Source organism: Eretmochelys imbricata, chromosome 9 (assembly GCF_965152235.1).
Source record: "Eretmochelys imbricata isolate rEreImb1 chromosome 9, rEreImb1.hap1, whole genome shotgun sequence".
NCBI lineage: Eukaryota > Metazoa > Chordata > Testudines > Cheloniidae > Eretmochelys > Eretmochelys imbricata.
Window position 1 is genome coordinate 64,944,559 of NC_135580.1, and position 15,725 is coordinate 64,960,283.

Consider the following 15,725-nt stretch of genomic DNA (forward strand, 5'->3'; position numbering starts at 1 on the left):
CCCACAAAAATGAAGGCAGGTAGTAGCTATCCTTTTTCCTACAGAAGCCTGTGAAAAGCAGAGTCACCCAGTAAGGTCTAGAGGCAGATAGGCAGATGCTACAGCAGTTTCCCATACTATTACTCTTATAGACCATTGCAGCTGCAAGCTAGGACACTAACGGTCCCATCCAGCCTTCCCTTTCCTCTTCTCTCAGATAGAACATAGTTCCTTCTGGGGCTTCTGACATCCTCATGCTTATAGCACCTCATATTAGCAGCCTGGTACAGTACTGTCTAGGGGCAGAGGAGAAAACATTGACCACTTTCTGAAAGCATAATTACTTAGAATCATAGACTTTAAAGTCAGAGGGGACCATTACAATTGTCTAGTCTGGTCAGAAATGCAGGCCACAGAATCTCACCCACCCACTCCTGTAACAAACCCCTAACCTATGTCTGAGCTACTGAAGTCTTCAGATCATGGTTTAAAGACTTCAAGGTGCAGAAAATCCTCCAGCAAGTAACCTGTGCCCCACATTGCAGAGGAAGGCGAAAAAACCCCAGGGCCTCTGCCAATCTGCCCTGGAGGAAAATTCCTTCCCGACCCCAGATATGGTGATCAGCTAAACCCTGAGCATGTGGGCAAGACTCACCAGCCAGACACCCAGGAAAGAATTCTCTGTAGTAACTCAGATCCCACCTCATCTAACATCCCATCACAGGCCATTGGGCATATTTACCACTAATAGTCAATATTTACTGCTAATTGTTTACTACACAGCCCTACTGAACACCAATTGAGAAAGGAGCACAATAATGAAGTACTCTGGTTTCTGTTTCAGAGTAACAGCCGTGTTAGTCTGTATTCGCAAAAAGAAAAGGAGTACTTGTGGCACCTTAGAGACTAACCAATTTATCTGAGCATGAGCTTTCGTGAGCTACAGCTCACTTCATCAGATGCATACCGTGGAAACTGCAGCAGACTTTATATATACACAGAGAATATGAAACAATACCTCCTCCCACCCCACTGTCCTGCTGGTAATAGCTTATCTAAAAAGAAAAGGAGTACTTGTGGCACCTTAGAGACTAACCAGTTTATTTGAGCATGAGCTTTCGTGAGCTACAGCTCACTTCATCAGATAGTAGCTCACGAAAGCTCATGCTCAAATAAATTGGTTAGTCTCTAAGGTGCCACAAGTACTCCTTTTCTTTTTGCGAATACAGACTAACACGGCTGTTACTCTGAAACCTGTTCCTATGTCTCAGTTTCCCTTCTGTAGACCAGAGATAGGACCCACACCTCACAAGGGTTGCAAGCATTCATGTTTGCAAAGCACAGGGAGGCTGTTGGATGAAGGCTGCTACAGAGGAGGTGAGGTAGTATTAGCAGTGGACACAGCACAGTTTGGATCAGCGCCTTTCAAGCCAGCCTAGTTGCAAAGGGACTGTCTAGCAAGCAGCTTTTAAAGCTATCTATAGCTTCTGGGTCTCCCTAAAATAGGAAAAATTGGCCAATCACAACCATTCCATGGCTGCGTCACATCTAATAGGCGCTGTCAGTATATGATCATAGACAGCTATTGAATTCTGGCAATGAGAGTCCATACAGGTTCTGAGGACCTGTTGACAGTTATTGACTAGCCCATGGCAGTATCAGTGCTCATGCATTCAGAAAGAGGTTAGATATTTGGGAACGTAAGGAATAACCCCTGTCTGAGGTCAGGGACAGGGTTGCTGGTAGAAACGAGGAGTCCGGTGGCACCTTAAAGACTAACATATTTATTTGGGCATAAGCTTTCATGGGTAAAAACCCACTTCTTCAGATGCTTCAGGAGTGCTGGTTATTGATGTTATTGGGGAATTGTTCAGGGATGCCGACTGGGGCATGGTGCTGGTCGCCAAGTCCTTCTCACATCCACAGTTGTGAAGTGTCCATAGCTCCAAGCCCTGACTGCAAGAATATGCGGCCTGTGACCTGCAGGATGGACGGAAAGGTCTATTCTGTTTCCTTGGTTCAAATCTTCATCCCCCTACGTTAGACGAGGAGTCATCCCACTTGTCTCCAGCTCACAGGCATATGAAGACCCTGGAGATACAAGGGAAAATACCCTGATCAATAGGCTAGGGGAGGGGGTTCAGGTAGGGCTCATGGGAATAGCTAGGAAAGGGTGCAGGACAAAAGAGTTTTAAAATCTCATCAATTTCCCATGTTTCCCATTAGATTATAGAATAAAAGAAAATACCTGCTTTGTTTACTACAGGAATTCACATGCCATTGCAGAGGTCAGGTGCTCCAGCCCACCTCAACTTACCCAAATGCTGGCTGCAGCCATGACTTCTCAGTAACATCTGTTCCCACACAGCCTTCCCTTACACAGAGAAAAGCTGTGCCCAGACACACTTAATACTTAACCCTTCCCCTCACCAAGAATCTAACTCTGGAAATAGGTCTGATCTCATTGTGCATTGGAAGGATCCCCATTTTTCTGCCTCACAATTTATGATTCTTAGGCAGCAAGCAACCTCCCCACCCCCAGGCTGGTCCTAGGTGGGTGGGAACAAAGATCTGAGATCTCCCCTCACGTGTTAGCTTCTGTGGGCAGATCACTGTTATCTTCCTTCCTCCTTTGCAAAGCAAAGGAAGGGGTGCAGAGAATGGCAGAGAGTAGGAGGAATCTAACTTCAAGGGCCTAGGTAGGGTCTTCCGGGGAGCATCGGGGCAGTTAGCTAAGGAAAGCAGCATGCACTTGGAGAGAGTCACTCAGTCAGCAGCGACAATCACAGCCAGATTTTGAAAGGAGCTTTTTGCACTCAACATGCTAAACTTTATTGAAAATCGAGTCCCTAATGTCTAGGACAATAGTGCCAAACATCTGGCCCAGGGACCATATCCAGGCTACTTGATGCATTTATATGGCCTGCACAGTTTATGGTGGTTCTGCAGAATCTCAGTTTTCATTTTAAAAAGTTTCGAGCCCTCACAATTGCAAAGAAAACCTTCCAAACACAAAGGGAGCGTAACCAATGCAGTGTGACCTTCCTGGGTCTGCAGACAGCCTGACAGAATGACCGAGAGGTGGGAACTCCCCCATCCTTCAGCCATTTCACTAGGGGTTGACACTAAAGCCTTCAGAGGCTTACACTTTACAGATCGGCATTAACTATTTCATTGCTGATCATTTTAGTAGGGGGATTTGAAGCTCATGGAGGTGGAATGCGGAGCTAGTGCAGCAAAGCGAATGCAGAGGGTGAAAGCAGAGGGAAAAGGCAGGAGGGAGGGAGAGAAACAGAAAAGGGGGAGGAAGGAAGAGCAGGACGAGCACTGGTCCCAGGGCGAGTGTAGGTCCTCTCTGCCTGGTGGGGGAGGGGGACATGCAACAAGGCACTGAAAGAATAGCGCTGAGGCTGATGATGGGGGGATACTTTGTGCCTCTGCCCCCCCCCCCGTTAACGCCACTGGGAGACCCTCTGGGGAGGGGACTCGTTGCGGGGCTCCACAGCCCGAACGGCAGCCGGCTCCAGGAGCTGAGCCACGCGCCGCACCGGGTCGGGCGCTAGGACCCGGGGGGCCGGCGCCCGGAAGCGCTCACACCTGCTCGGCCACATCAGCCGGGGCGAGCCAGCCCGGCGGACGCTGCCTTGGCCGTGGAGCGCGCCCAGCCGGCCAGGGGGGCAGGGCGGGCAGCCTCGCCCGAGGTGCCCGCGTGCGCCTGCTCCCCGCCCCGTGCCCACGCGGAGCCCTCGGCGGGCGGCTCCTGCAGTGCGCGCCCGCGCTCAGCCCGTCTCTCCCGCTCCGCAGAGCCCCGCGCAGCCCGTCTCCGGTGAGGACGCCGCCGGGGCGCCCGGAGCCCCTGACTGCGGGCAGGTCGGGCGGCGCGCTATGGACCCGGAGAGCCCGCCCGGCGCTGCTGCGAGCGGGGCGCAGCCTGCCAGCCGGGCCCGCTGTGTGCCGAGACCCCCAGCGCCGGGTCAGGGGCACCTGCACGGCGCCGTCTAGCACGGGCCCTGGATCCGCAACTTCCCCACATGGACCGGCCTTCCCCAACTTGTCGGCGCCGGCGGGAGCCCGTGTGCCGGTCCCTGCGCCGCAGCTCCCCTCCTGGGGCTGCGGCTCCTGCGCGCGTTCGGAAGAGACACCAGTTCAGCTGCCTGAATTTGATACTTTTTTTTTTTTTTTAACAGACTCAAGACCGCTCTCTCCAGGCCATCCTCATTGGCCTCGGCTCCCCACTCGCTCGGAGCCACCGTTGTCGTCCTTATCTAGGGTACAGTTGCCGTGTGACCGGTAGAAGCCGCCTAGCTCTGGGTTGAAAGGGAGGAAGTTGTACAGCCGATGCTCTTTTGTAGACTGATTCAACACACACCACACCTTGCCCCTTGTACCAGGCTGCACCCAGAGAGAGCGCGCGCCTACTGAGAAAGGATGGTTCTTAAAGGCTCCTGGGCTGAACAGGGTTAACTCGTCACTGCATTAAACACTTCTGGGGCTCGAGGAAGGGGAGAATAGCTCCGAGCTGATAAGACTGGAGGGGCTGGGGTTCCAAGGATGGACAGCATGTGCGAGGGTCCCATCGGGGAATGTTCAGACCAACCCCCACTTGAAGAAGAAACCGGGGAACCCCTTGTATCCCCCAAGACAAAGCCACCATTCAGTATCATCTTCTCCACACTTCTCTTCTGTGGCGAGTGCGTGGCTGCTGGATTCCTGTGTTCCTCCTACAGTCACTCTGATGATCACTTCTGGCTTGCGATGACCATTCTCTTCATGCTGTATCCATCCATCATGGTCCAGCTGACCCTCATTTTTGTCCACAGGGATTTGACCAGTGACAAGCCACTGGTGTTACTGATGCACATTCTACAGTTGGGGCCTGTCATCAGGTGAGCAGCATGAATACCTCCCCACCCCCAGTGTAATACATACCCCTCCCCCCAGCCCCAATGAACTAGGGATGAGATGATCTGTTCCCTGAGTCAGTCCCAGGGACACTGTGTTGACCAGGGAAGCTTCTTGTACAGAGTTCTTGTAGGGGATGATGCAGGAGCACTGGCTGTAGTAGAGCTCTCCACCATTACAGTTCAACTCTGCTAAGGGTGACTGTTTGGATAGTGCTTTGCCAGTGGAAAGCATTATGAGGGCTAATATTACTGTTACTAGAGAGGCTCTCTTGGGAGTGGTGTAGTAGCAGCTCTGGCTTTGGGTAAGTTCTTAGCTGTCCCAGTCCCTGTGGGGAGAGGTGTAGGGGCTGTTGGGTAGTTCCTAGATATTTCCCTGTGGTACATGCTAGCTATAGGTGCTAGGAGCTCAGAGATACCGCATTTGGTTCTCTTTTGCATTATACAGGAGATTGCAACCTGTTTCCTCCTGCCTACAGCAAGGCAAGAGTAGTTATGAAAGATCAGATAAACAAACCAGTTTTAGGCTTGGATTCAGCTGCCTTACAAAAAATAGATTCTGTAACTTAGCAAAACCTCATGAGGCTGAGACAGTTCATTATCTCAAAATAGTTCCTGTTTTCTCTCTCCCTTCTTTACCCAAGGACAGGCTCAGAAGAATAAAGCCCTGGAGATTTCCTCTTCTCCTCCTAACCCCAATGGAAATAAACCACAGGAGCTTCCTACCCAGCCATCTCCCCCAAAGACAGTGGCCACTGGAACCTACCCAGGCAGCTTCCTGCCCCGCCCCATCCAGACTAAATGCTTACTGCCTCTCCGTAAGAGGAGGTCTGCAGTGAACTGTTCTCAGCACCCAGGCTGTCTAACAAAGGCTCCTTTTTCATGATTGCTTTTTGCACTTCTTGTCCCCTCTGAGTTAGTTGGCCAAGAGAGACAGGGAATTGGCTTATGAAGTCTGTGTAGTTGCAGCTATAGGGTATGGAGGGGTGTGTGTGTGAATTCTCTTGCTGGGGCTGTTTCAGAGCTGAGATGTGAATAAGGTGAGGCTGGGAGTCCTGTGTCTGACTGAGGGAAGGCAGCTGTCACCTTGGGTTTGATGATGTGGGAAGGAAGAGATGGGGAGACATGGGACAAGGAATGGAAGAGCATTTGTGCAAATGGGTGAGTTTTGGAACAGAAAAATCCTAGGAGTGGGGAGACACCCAGGCTGCTGTAGCCACAGACCCAAGGGAGAGAGGAGGAGCTGGGTGCAGTAAACAGGAAGGGAAGAAGCCTAGGTCTCATTCCTAGAGAATGACAGTGATGCCTCCTTCCAGGCAGGAATGCACCCCTCCCCAAGTAAGCTCTGTCTGCTCCAGCAAGACAGCCTATTTTCACACACCTAGGTTGTGGGAAAGCCACGCTAGCTGCATCAGAGCTCGCTAAAACAAATAATAAGGCTTTTAAAACCAGTTTCTGTTTTCAGCTGGGCTGAGGACCAGGCTAGGTGTGTCCCTTCCAGCCTGCCCCCCTGTGAGGGTGTCAGTGGCCCTGGGATGCAGGTGGTGTTCAGGTGTCTCCATGGAGAATTCTTGGGAAGGAGATGAGCAGGACAATATGGTGTATCTAGCTGACATCTAAACAACTAACTCCGAGCCCTCCACTTCATGTGGAAACCACAAACCCCCAGAGACTCAGAGCTGCTACATCCTCTGACGGGAAGCAAAGAATGAAGGAGTATCAGGGTGTCCATCAGCATGTGGTGCTTCAGCTCTAATGGATAATGCTGTCCTTGACTGAATATCCAGGTTTTGGGGGACTTACATCAGGCCATTTGATCAGGATGAGAGAGTTATTTTAGGGCTAAATTTCCACTGCCAGTTCTAACAGTAGCATAAATTGTATCAGTGAGTAGAAGCCATCTGCAGGGCCTCTCTGATCCCACACCTTGCACCAAATGGCTAACTCATCTTGCTGTGCAGACTCTATTTGCGTGAAAGCACTCGCCCGGATCTCTTTACAATGGGATGATGCTGCAAATGGACCCCATCCATTTCAGCAGCAAGAGGCCAAATGTAGAGTGTCTGTAATGCCTTTTGTGATGATGTCTGCAGGCACGTGGCTGTACTGAGAGGAGCCTCGGAACGTTCTAGAGAGACTTGTCTGCAAACCCTTTCAGGTGCAGCCCCGGAGTCCAAACCACTGAATCTCACCTGGTTTCACTGAGTCATACACGGGCTATGGGCTCACTGGAAACTGGTCCTTTAGGATGAATGTGGTTTCAGTTCAGAGTTTGCAACACAACATGTAACCAGGCGAGGCTCGGGTCCCATAAGAGAAGTGGTGCAGAGATTTAATTACAATTGGTCTGAAAAATGGTGACTTCTCTTGTACCATTGATTGTCCCAATAAAGTTTTCCACTATCGGTCCCAGAGCGCATTGGTTTCCAAGCTGAAGCTAAACACATTTAGGTGTTACCTCTCTTCAGCAAACCATTTCTCTTTCTCTCATACTTACCCTGCCCCCAATGATTTTGATGGATTTGGAGGGTTCAATGGACTTGGAGGGGCTGGAGTTCAAAATACTGAACTGACCCGTCCAACTGCTGAGAGTAACCTAATGGGGATTTCCAAAGAAAACCAAGTGCTGGAATATTTCAGAGATGGATGGCGTAAGAAGGATCTCCAGTGTTGGTAAAACCAACCATTAACTACCACATACAGCATAAGTAGAAGGACTCCCCACTCCCCCAACCCTTCACTTACTCTAAGGGGGCCAGTGAGGACCTGGCTAAGGCAAAGACTTCAGGGTATCTGCTCTCTGGGCTGAAGTAAATCAAACAAAATGCATGGACAATGCTGCCCTTTGGGGAAAAGGCCATGCTGCCAGAGCTATCATGCCAACTGGTTAGGAAGGGAATCTCTCTCTCACTCACACTCACTCTCCTGCTCTTTTCAAGCATTTCAGCGGAGCAAAGTGTGTTTTGGGGTGCATGTTTTCCACAATGCAAATATAGTGCCCTGCCCCTGGTTTGGGAACAGGGGAGCTGTTTGCCTTGTCAAGCTCTCCTTCACTAGTCGCCTCCTTGCTAAACTGCTTGAGTGGAATCAACAACCTCCTGCTGGGGAGGATGCTGACAAGGAGAGACTTGCAGAGGAACATGACGGGGTCCCTGGTGAGGGGGTTGGCTGAGCTGATGGGCTGCTTTGTCTGTGTGCAGGTGCGTGGAGGCCCTGGTGGTTTACTGTTGCTCGGGTCGGCAGGAGGAGCCATACGTTACCATCACACGCAAGAAGAAGCTCAGGAAGGGCTCTGAGGTGGAGCTGGAGCAGGAGGTCGGCCACTCGATCCGCAAGCTGGTCACACACCGCAATGCCTTCAAGCGCATAGCAGTGATCCAGGCCTTCCTAGGCTCCACCCCGCAGCTCACACTGCAGCTGTACATCAGCATCATTGAGATGTATGTCCCCACTGCCAGAGGTAAAGGAGGAATGGGGCAGCATGGATAGTGACCCATGAGGCTCAAGGTGCAGGCCCAGAAATTTGAGTGCTTATCCAAGTCTATCAGGTCTGCAAATGCACAGTGGAAGTCTCCTCAGAACAGGCTAGTCCTCTAGTTCAACCACCTCTGGAATGGAAGGTGACAGATGTTTAATAGCACATAGCAATGCTTCGTGCTTTGGGAGAGCAGGTGAAGAGCAATGCAGTATCCAAATGACACTAGAGGGGAATGTTTAGGTAGCAAACTCAGACTTGTGGGTAAAATCTTTGTGGAGCCTGTTTCATACCAGAGAAAAGCTCCATGGCAAGTAGGTCAGCACACCACTGAATAGGAGGCGTGAGGCACTGGCTCGTACAGCTAAGATCTGAGTCTTCTAAACTTGATGTATCACCCAAAAAGGGTGGAAAAGAAATATCTCTAGTTCAGTCCCTGGCTTATTTTTCCATGCAGGACTCTCTCTCTCTCATAGAGTAAACCCCTGTAGGTGAGGGAAGGATGGTCAGTGGATAAGGCACTGGAGTGAGGCTCAGGACACCTGGGTTCAATTCCTGTCTCAGCCACTGACTGCCTGTGTGACCTTACAGAGTCACAATCTACCCTGTGCCTCAGTTCCCCAACAGTCAATTGGGGATAATGCTTCTCTACCCCATAGGGGTGTTGGGAGGCTAAAATCCATGAACCAGTGTGAGGTGCTCTGGTACCGTGGTGCTGAAGGCCATAAACGTAGATCCCCATCTCCACTAGGGGCATAGTGAGGTAGGGCTTTAACATTTCCCTTCATGTGATACTATTGCCTCTGTCTCCTTTGGAAGCTGCTTCCATTCCAGAGCTCATCTTACTGTTACGTATATTTTAAAAGAATTTTTCGTAGTCACGTTTAAATCATCCCATATGGTCTGGTCTTGCTGGTGCAGCCACGTCTTAGATAAGTTCATATGACGTCCATGGAAAAAGTCACTAAAGCTCTTAGGATCCAGGCAAGGAAACAGACTCCAAACCAAAATAAACCTTAATTTAAGCTAATAGTATAAATGATAATGAGGAAATTGGGTTTTATCCAATCAGTTGCTATTCCTAATGTACGAGTGCTGTGTTTAGTGACTCTCTGCTTATAAAATCCTGAGAGCTACTGTCTCAGTCTCATTTAATAGAATTAGAGGGTGAGCGCCTCATTCGTGCTTTAAGCCATTCATGCTACATAAAAGGGCAGGAGCAGTGTAAAGAGGCCCTAAATGCCCTGCTTCCAGCATGGAAGGATTCCCCTGGAAGGGGCACTGTGGAAGATAAGGTTACCTCCTAGGACCCCCTTGCAAGTTGGGGTGTAGTGGTTGTGCTGGGGCACGAGGGGTGTGCCGAGGTGAGGCCACAGCTTGCATCACTGAGGAGATTTGGGGGAAGCTATGGTGACTAAGAGAGGCTGTCTACTCCAAGGACAGGGAGGGCACAAAAGTGGCTTAAAACCCCCATAGTCCCCCTTCCCCTGGGCTGCAAGTTCGTGCTGCTCCTCTGAGAGGCACAGCACAGAATCTCGGGCAGAGTGAGTCCCACAGGTCCATATCTTTGGCTGGTGTAATTCATGGTAGCCCCATTGATTTAGCAGCGTTGTTGATTTCACTATCCAGGGATGGGGGCCATACATTTCAACTGGATTACTCCCATGAGTAAAGTTAAGCATGGACCTGGCCCAGGACTGGTAAAGTAAATGGGATTTGGGTAGGGAAGATGATCTCATGGGTAAGGTGCAGGCCAGGAAGGGAGGAGACTTAGGTCCTCATGTGGCTCTGACACACATTTTCCATGCGACCTTGAGTAAGCTCTAACCTGTGACTCAGTTTTCCCCATCTGTAAAATGAAGATAACAGCATGTACCCACCTCCTGCAGGTGTGGCGAGGCTAGATTAACTAATGTTTGTGAAGCGCTGTGAGATCTGCAGATAGAAGAAGCTCTAGAAGCACAAAGTAGTAGTATTGTATCTAATTTAGTACAATTTAAGCCTACTATTGTTAAAATCAAAGGGAGGTTTTCCATTGACTGGGAGCAGGATTGGGCATATAATCAGTAAATGTGTAAACCAAGCTTTCCAATTCCTCATGTATGTAATGTAACCTCCTGATGCAGTGGCTCTCAACCTTTCCAGGCTACTGTACCCCTTTCAGGAATCTGATTTGTCTTGCATATCCCAAGTTTCACCTCACTTAAAAACTACTTGCTTACAAAATCAGACATACGAATACAAAAGTGTCACAGCACACTATTGTTGAAAAATTACTCACTTTCTCATTTTTACCATAGCATTATAAAATAAATAAATGGGAATATAAATATTGTACTTACATTTCAGTGTATATATAGAGAGCAGTATAAACAAGTCATTGTCTGTATGAAATTTTAGTTTGTACTGAGTTTGCTAGTGCTTTTTACGTAGCCTATTATAAAACTAGGCAAATATCTAGATGAGTTGATGTACTCCCTGGAAGACCTTTGCATTACGCCCCAGGGGTACATATACCTCTGATTGAGAACCACTGTCCTAAAGTAACTAGGGTATAAAAACTGGTGTTTATCACTAGTTTACATAAAAGTTTACTAGTTCAGAAAGTGGAGATTTCCATTCCTATGTATGTCACATATGCCTTAAGCTGCTAAACACTTGGCCCTGGTCTACACTGGGGGGGGGCGCGGTCGACCTAAAATACGCAACTTCAGCTACGCAAATAGCGTAGCTGAAGTTGGTGTATCTTAGGTCGACTTACCTGGCTGTGACTCCGCTTCCCCTCTTGTGAGCTAGAGTTCCAGAGTCAACAGGGAGCGTGTTTGGGGATCGATTTATTGCGTCTAGATGATAGATGGATCATTACCTGCCGATCTGGTGGGTAGTGAAGACCTACACACCCAAAGGGGTGTGAATTATTAGGAGACTGGCACATACCCAAAGGGGCGTGAATTAATAGGAGAATGACACCCAGTTTCCACTGACCTTCATGTTCACATGCAATTTAAGGTTTCGTACAATGAGCAGTATTCCAGGTCACAAATAATGCACTAGTCTCTAGGAAAGAGGAGATTATTCACAAAGCACAGAAAGAAACTCTCCTTTTCATTCCGTGAGGCCCTTCCAGGGTCTACCTGCACACTCTGTAACTGTAAAACACTCTGGGTCCCACACTGTGGTCCATGCATTACTGGGGACTTGCTGGTGGTTCATGGAGAGTCGACTAGCCTGCCTTCCTTGCAGGACAGCTAAAAGCACCTTTTCCCCCTAGTATTACTTTTGTACATAAGCCAGTGCCATAGTTGCCCAGGGATGCTGTGTGATCATGAATGTGAGGGAAAGGGTCCCCTAGAAAGTCTCCATTAAGGTGTGATCCACACTACAAAAATGTTTGAGAAGCTCTGGAATAAAACCTCTGGCCATTTCAGCAACAGATGCAGGAAAGTAACCCTAGCTCAGGGATTTGCATAGGGAGCTTGTCTGTATATCTTGAATCTACATGCCACAGTAGTAAATACATCATTTACTCACTACACGTGAGATCAGAAACAATTTTCCTTTATGGCTGCAGCACAGTTTTCCCGTCCAGGCTGAACTAGAGTGACCAGCTACGTTTCCTGTATATAAAGGCTGACTTTGTAACACAGAGGACAAAAGCTCACTCCTCCCACATGTACTACAGTATACTGATATCATAGTATCTGATCCTTTGCCTGGCTACTGCTGAAACATGAGACAAAGTATGTCCTGCATTGACTTGCTATGGCTCATAGGACATTAGTCACTAAATACGGGTGGACAGAGACTTGCTTAAACATAACTCTCCTAGCAGAATCTGTGTCAGAGATTGCCCCGTGGCAAGTCTGCAGCCACTTTCTTGCCTAGTTTATAGCTGTGTTAGGTGCAGATGCAAACTATCACAGCCATAATTGTGTCTCATGACTGATTCCAATGCAGTTACAAGCCTCAGTTTCAATAGGACCTGGGTGGGTTACAGTTGTAGAGACAGAAGCAGGGAATGGGGCCAAGCAGGATTCATGGCTGTCCTGCCTCCTGCCCTCGTTGCTACTGCACTAACTACCTAGGTGCTTATACCACACCAGTCCCCATTGTATTTGAGCACCTGGGCCACCAGATCTTTCCCAGTTACAGCTTCACAATCCCAGCCAAGAGCAGAATTTTGCCCTAACTCAGAGGTCTTAAGCCAAATTCAGGCCTAGCTGACACAGGGGCAGCCATGATTCTGGGCCTGCTGGCATCTGGGCTCAATTGAATCTCCTTTCTGGAGTGACATGGGGTTTGTTAGCTGTCTGAATTAGTGAGGTGGGGTGAGGGGTAGATGGTACATTAACCTATTGCTGAGCACCCACTCACCCAGCAGGAAAGAAGGAATGCAAATGTTCCCACTTACTCTGGGCAGAAGAGGGTCCTGGGTGGCTACACTTATAGATACAGGAACAAGAAAGTGGCTTGCTGGGGTTGATTTAGGGCACGCAGGACATACTGTCTTCACCAGGCTGTTCTTGGCTGGAACAGTCCTTTCCCATTTGGGATCTAGCTAACCAGACTGTTTCTGTCCCTCACCTGCAGCTGCTGAAGGCTCCTGATGCTGCCTGCCACAAGCTATTCCTCCCCTGCCCCTTGCCCATTCCCAGCTCCTTTTCATACCACTGTGAGCCATTCTGCCCCAGAGCCAGTTCCAAACCCCTGCTCCCACCCTCCATGAGTCATCCCTCCCAAATGCCTGCTTGAATTGGGCATGAGTTGTCCCTTCACAGTACCCTGTCCACGCCGAGACCTTTGTGCCTGACCCAGAGTCTGCTTGGAGAGTGGGGCAGAGGGAAACACATGGACTAGAGCAGCATGTGTGCATTGCCCTGTGTAACCTCTAACCACCCATGGTCACCACCTTTCTTCCCTCCTGTGCAGCAGTCCTGATGGGCATCTGCCTGATATCAGTCACCTATGGGGCGCTGATCTGCAACATCCTGGCCATCCAGATAAAATACGATGACTACAAGGTCCAGCTGCGGCCGCTGGCATTCATCTGTATCGTCCTGTGGCGCAGCCTGGAGATCTCCACTCGTGTGGCCGTCTTGGTGCTCTTCTGCAGCGTCTTCAAGCACTGGATCATCCCCATTATTCTCGCCAACCTGCTGATCCTCTTCTTCTTGCCATGGGTGCAATTTTGGCGTAGCGGTGCCCAACTGCCTGACAATGTTGAGAAGAACTTTAGCCGGGTGGGCACCGTGGCGGTGCTGTGCTCCTTCACCCTCCTGTACGCTGGCATCAACATATTCTGCTGGTCGGCCGTGCAACTGAACCTGACTGACCGGGACCTGATAGACAAAGCACAGAATTGGGGCCGGTTGACCACATACTATGCTGTGCGACTGGCGGAGAATGCTGTCCTGCTTGTCCTCTGGTACCTCTTCAAGACAGATGTGTTTGACTACATCTGCGCCCCACTGCTGGTGCTGCAGCTGCTGGTGGGCTACTGCCTGGCGATCTTCTTCATGCTCCTCTTCTTCCAGTACCTGCACCCATGCCGCCAGCTCTTCCAGCACAATGTCTCTGACTTCCTGAAGTGCGTCTGCTGCCAGAGGTGTGCACCAGTCAGGCCCACACAACTTGATGCACCCTGCGAGTCTGGCGTGAGGCACAGTATCGTCTGATGCACCCAGCAGAGGGAGGGGGCAGGTCCAAAACATCCAAAACGACGCAGTTGCCGGTGTCAATGACTGATCGAAAGCACTTGCCTGGCTCTTGCCAGGTGTCTAGCTGTGACACATGCCTGTTTACAGACTGAATTGGGGGGGCAGCCAGGCAGCAAAGCTGTGATTTATGAAGAGGAGAGCAGCCAGGCTGGGCCCAAGGGGCCTCATCACCAGTCACTAGCACAAAGCAGGTCTAAGCTGAATAAGTACCAAGACCAGAATTCTCCTGTGCCGCTCACACTGCAGATCTCGGCACTCTGATGTCATGGGGGAGTCTGGTGCCTGTGGACCCACTGTAGGCTGTGGATGGGAGAGGAGAATCCCACCTCTCCATGCTCTGCTCCTGCTGAACATTGAAGTGTCCAGCAGGAGCGGCAAGTTCAGTCTTCATTATGACACCCACACTGCATGAGTAAAGTGTGCACTCGTCCCCACCCCCACCTCCTGCTTTGTCAGGAGAGCCCTTGTTTGGGGTCGGAGGGGAGTCCAGTCCCTGACTCTCTGCTCTTCCAGAGCTCCATTCCCCACCAACACACTGCACCAATTGCACACCACAACCTGGACCTCAGGGGCCACCCTTCTCTGCCATGAAAGGAGATTTCTGTCTCCAAGTAAGTCCAGGCAGCCCTGGACACCCCTGCTACCCTGTGCCTTTGCTTGGCACTGCACTTCTCAGCTGTACCTCAGCAGAAGGGACATTGTTCATGATTGTGCCCTGTCTTCCCCATTCCCGGTGTTCTCTCTCTGGTTATTACTGTACATTTGCTGAACTCACAATGGATGAATCTTGAAGTTGACATGGTGGGAAATGTTCTGTGTTTTAAAGGAATTGATGCCATTTTGGGTCTGGCTTTTGTCTCTTCTGGTTTTTCGTGGGCAGCATCATGCAGTTGGGTTTGAAGAGGCTGAGAGCTCCAGCGACTCATGCTCACTGGGTGGAGATCGGGGAATTTTCCTCCTTCCTGCTCTTGGGCCCTAACTGTTCAATAGTGTGCCAGTTAGGTGTGCGTTTATTCTTTTCTCTGTGGTTTGTGGTAGTGTATGCTAGTTGAGTCCAAACTGAACACTGGATCCTGCCCCTTCATCCTCTGGGAAAGCCTGGATCCAGATCTGAACAGCTTGGCTCATCTCCAAGATGTCAGCCTGAAAGGCCCCTGAATTCTGGGGAACTCTAGTCTGGCTTCAAACTTCCCTCAGTCTCACCCACATCCAATTGCAACACCAGTTTCCCTCCTCTAGCTGTTTGTGAAACAAATCTCTGAAGGGAAGAGCTCCCTCTCCAGGGAGACGTGGGGAATGCAGTCTTATGTTTGCAGTGGAGATAACTGCAAATGCTATCATTACTGTCCCTGGCCCAGCAGGGGAGTCTAGATGAAGTACCACATCTCATACCTCAGAGCACAGCATCCAGTATCTGGGTGCATGGAGGGTCTTGTCTAAATATACATGGCAGTATAGCCCTGAGCCTAGACAGCAGCTGTCCTGGAGGCCAGAGCAAGCCTGAGAGAACACCTCTATGTCACTAGAGCAGCAGTTCCCAAACTTCATTGCACTGTGACCCCCTTCTGACAACAAAAATTACTATATGACCCCAGGAGGGGGGACCAAAGGCTGAGCATCCCCGAGCCCCACTCCCCCAGGCGGAGCCAAAGC

At 50.0% G+C, this 15,725-nt stretch overlaps 1 protein-coding gene across 3 annotated transcripts; it reads left to right on the forward strand.

The window, feature by feature from the left end:
- The first annotated feature begins 3,601 nt into the window (after positions 1 to 3,601).
- On the forward strand, positions 3,602 to 14,910 carry XKRX (XK related X-linked). 3 transcript variants are annotated; one of them, XM_077825914.1, is made up of 4 exons: positions 3,602 to 3,805; positions 4,167 to 4,865; positions 8,081 to 8,340; positions 13,285 to 14,910. In XM_077825914.1, the coding sequence occupies exons 2-4, from the start codon at positions 4,531 to 4,533 to the stop codon at positions 14,028 to 14,030; spliced, it is 1,341 nt and encodes a 446-aa protein (XP_077682040.1). In that variant the 5' UTR covers positions 3,602 to 3,805; positions 4,167 to 4,530; the 3' UTR covers positions 14,031 to 14,910. The 3 variants fall into 3 exon arrangements, with proteins under 3 accessions (XP_077682040.1, XP_077682039.1, XP_077682041.1); XM_077825913.1 differs by having other exon boundaries at positions 3,602 to 4,865; XM_077825915.1 differs by having other exon boundaries at positions 3,602 to 4,865; positions 13,288 to 14,910.
- Positions 14,911 to 15,725: the final 815 nt, after the last annotated feature.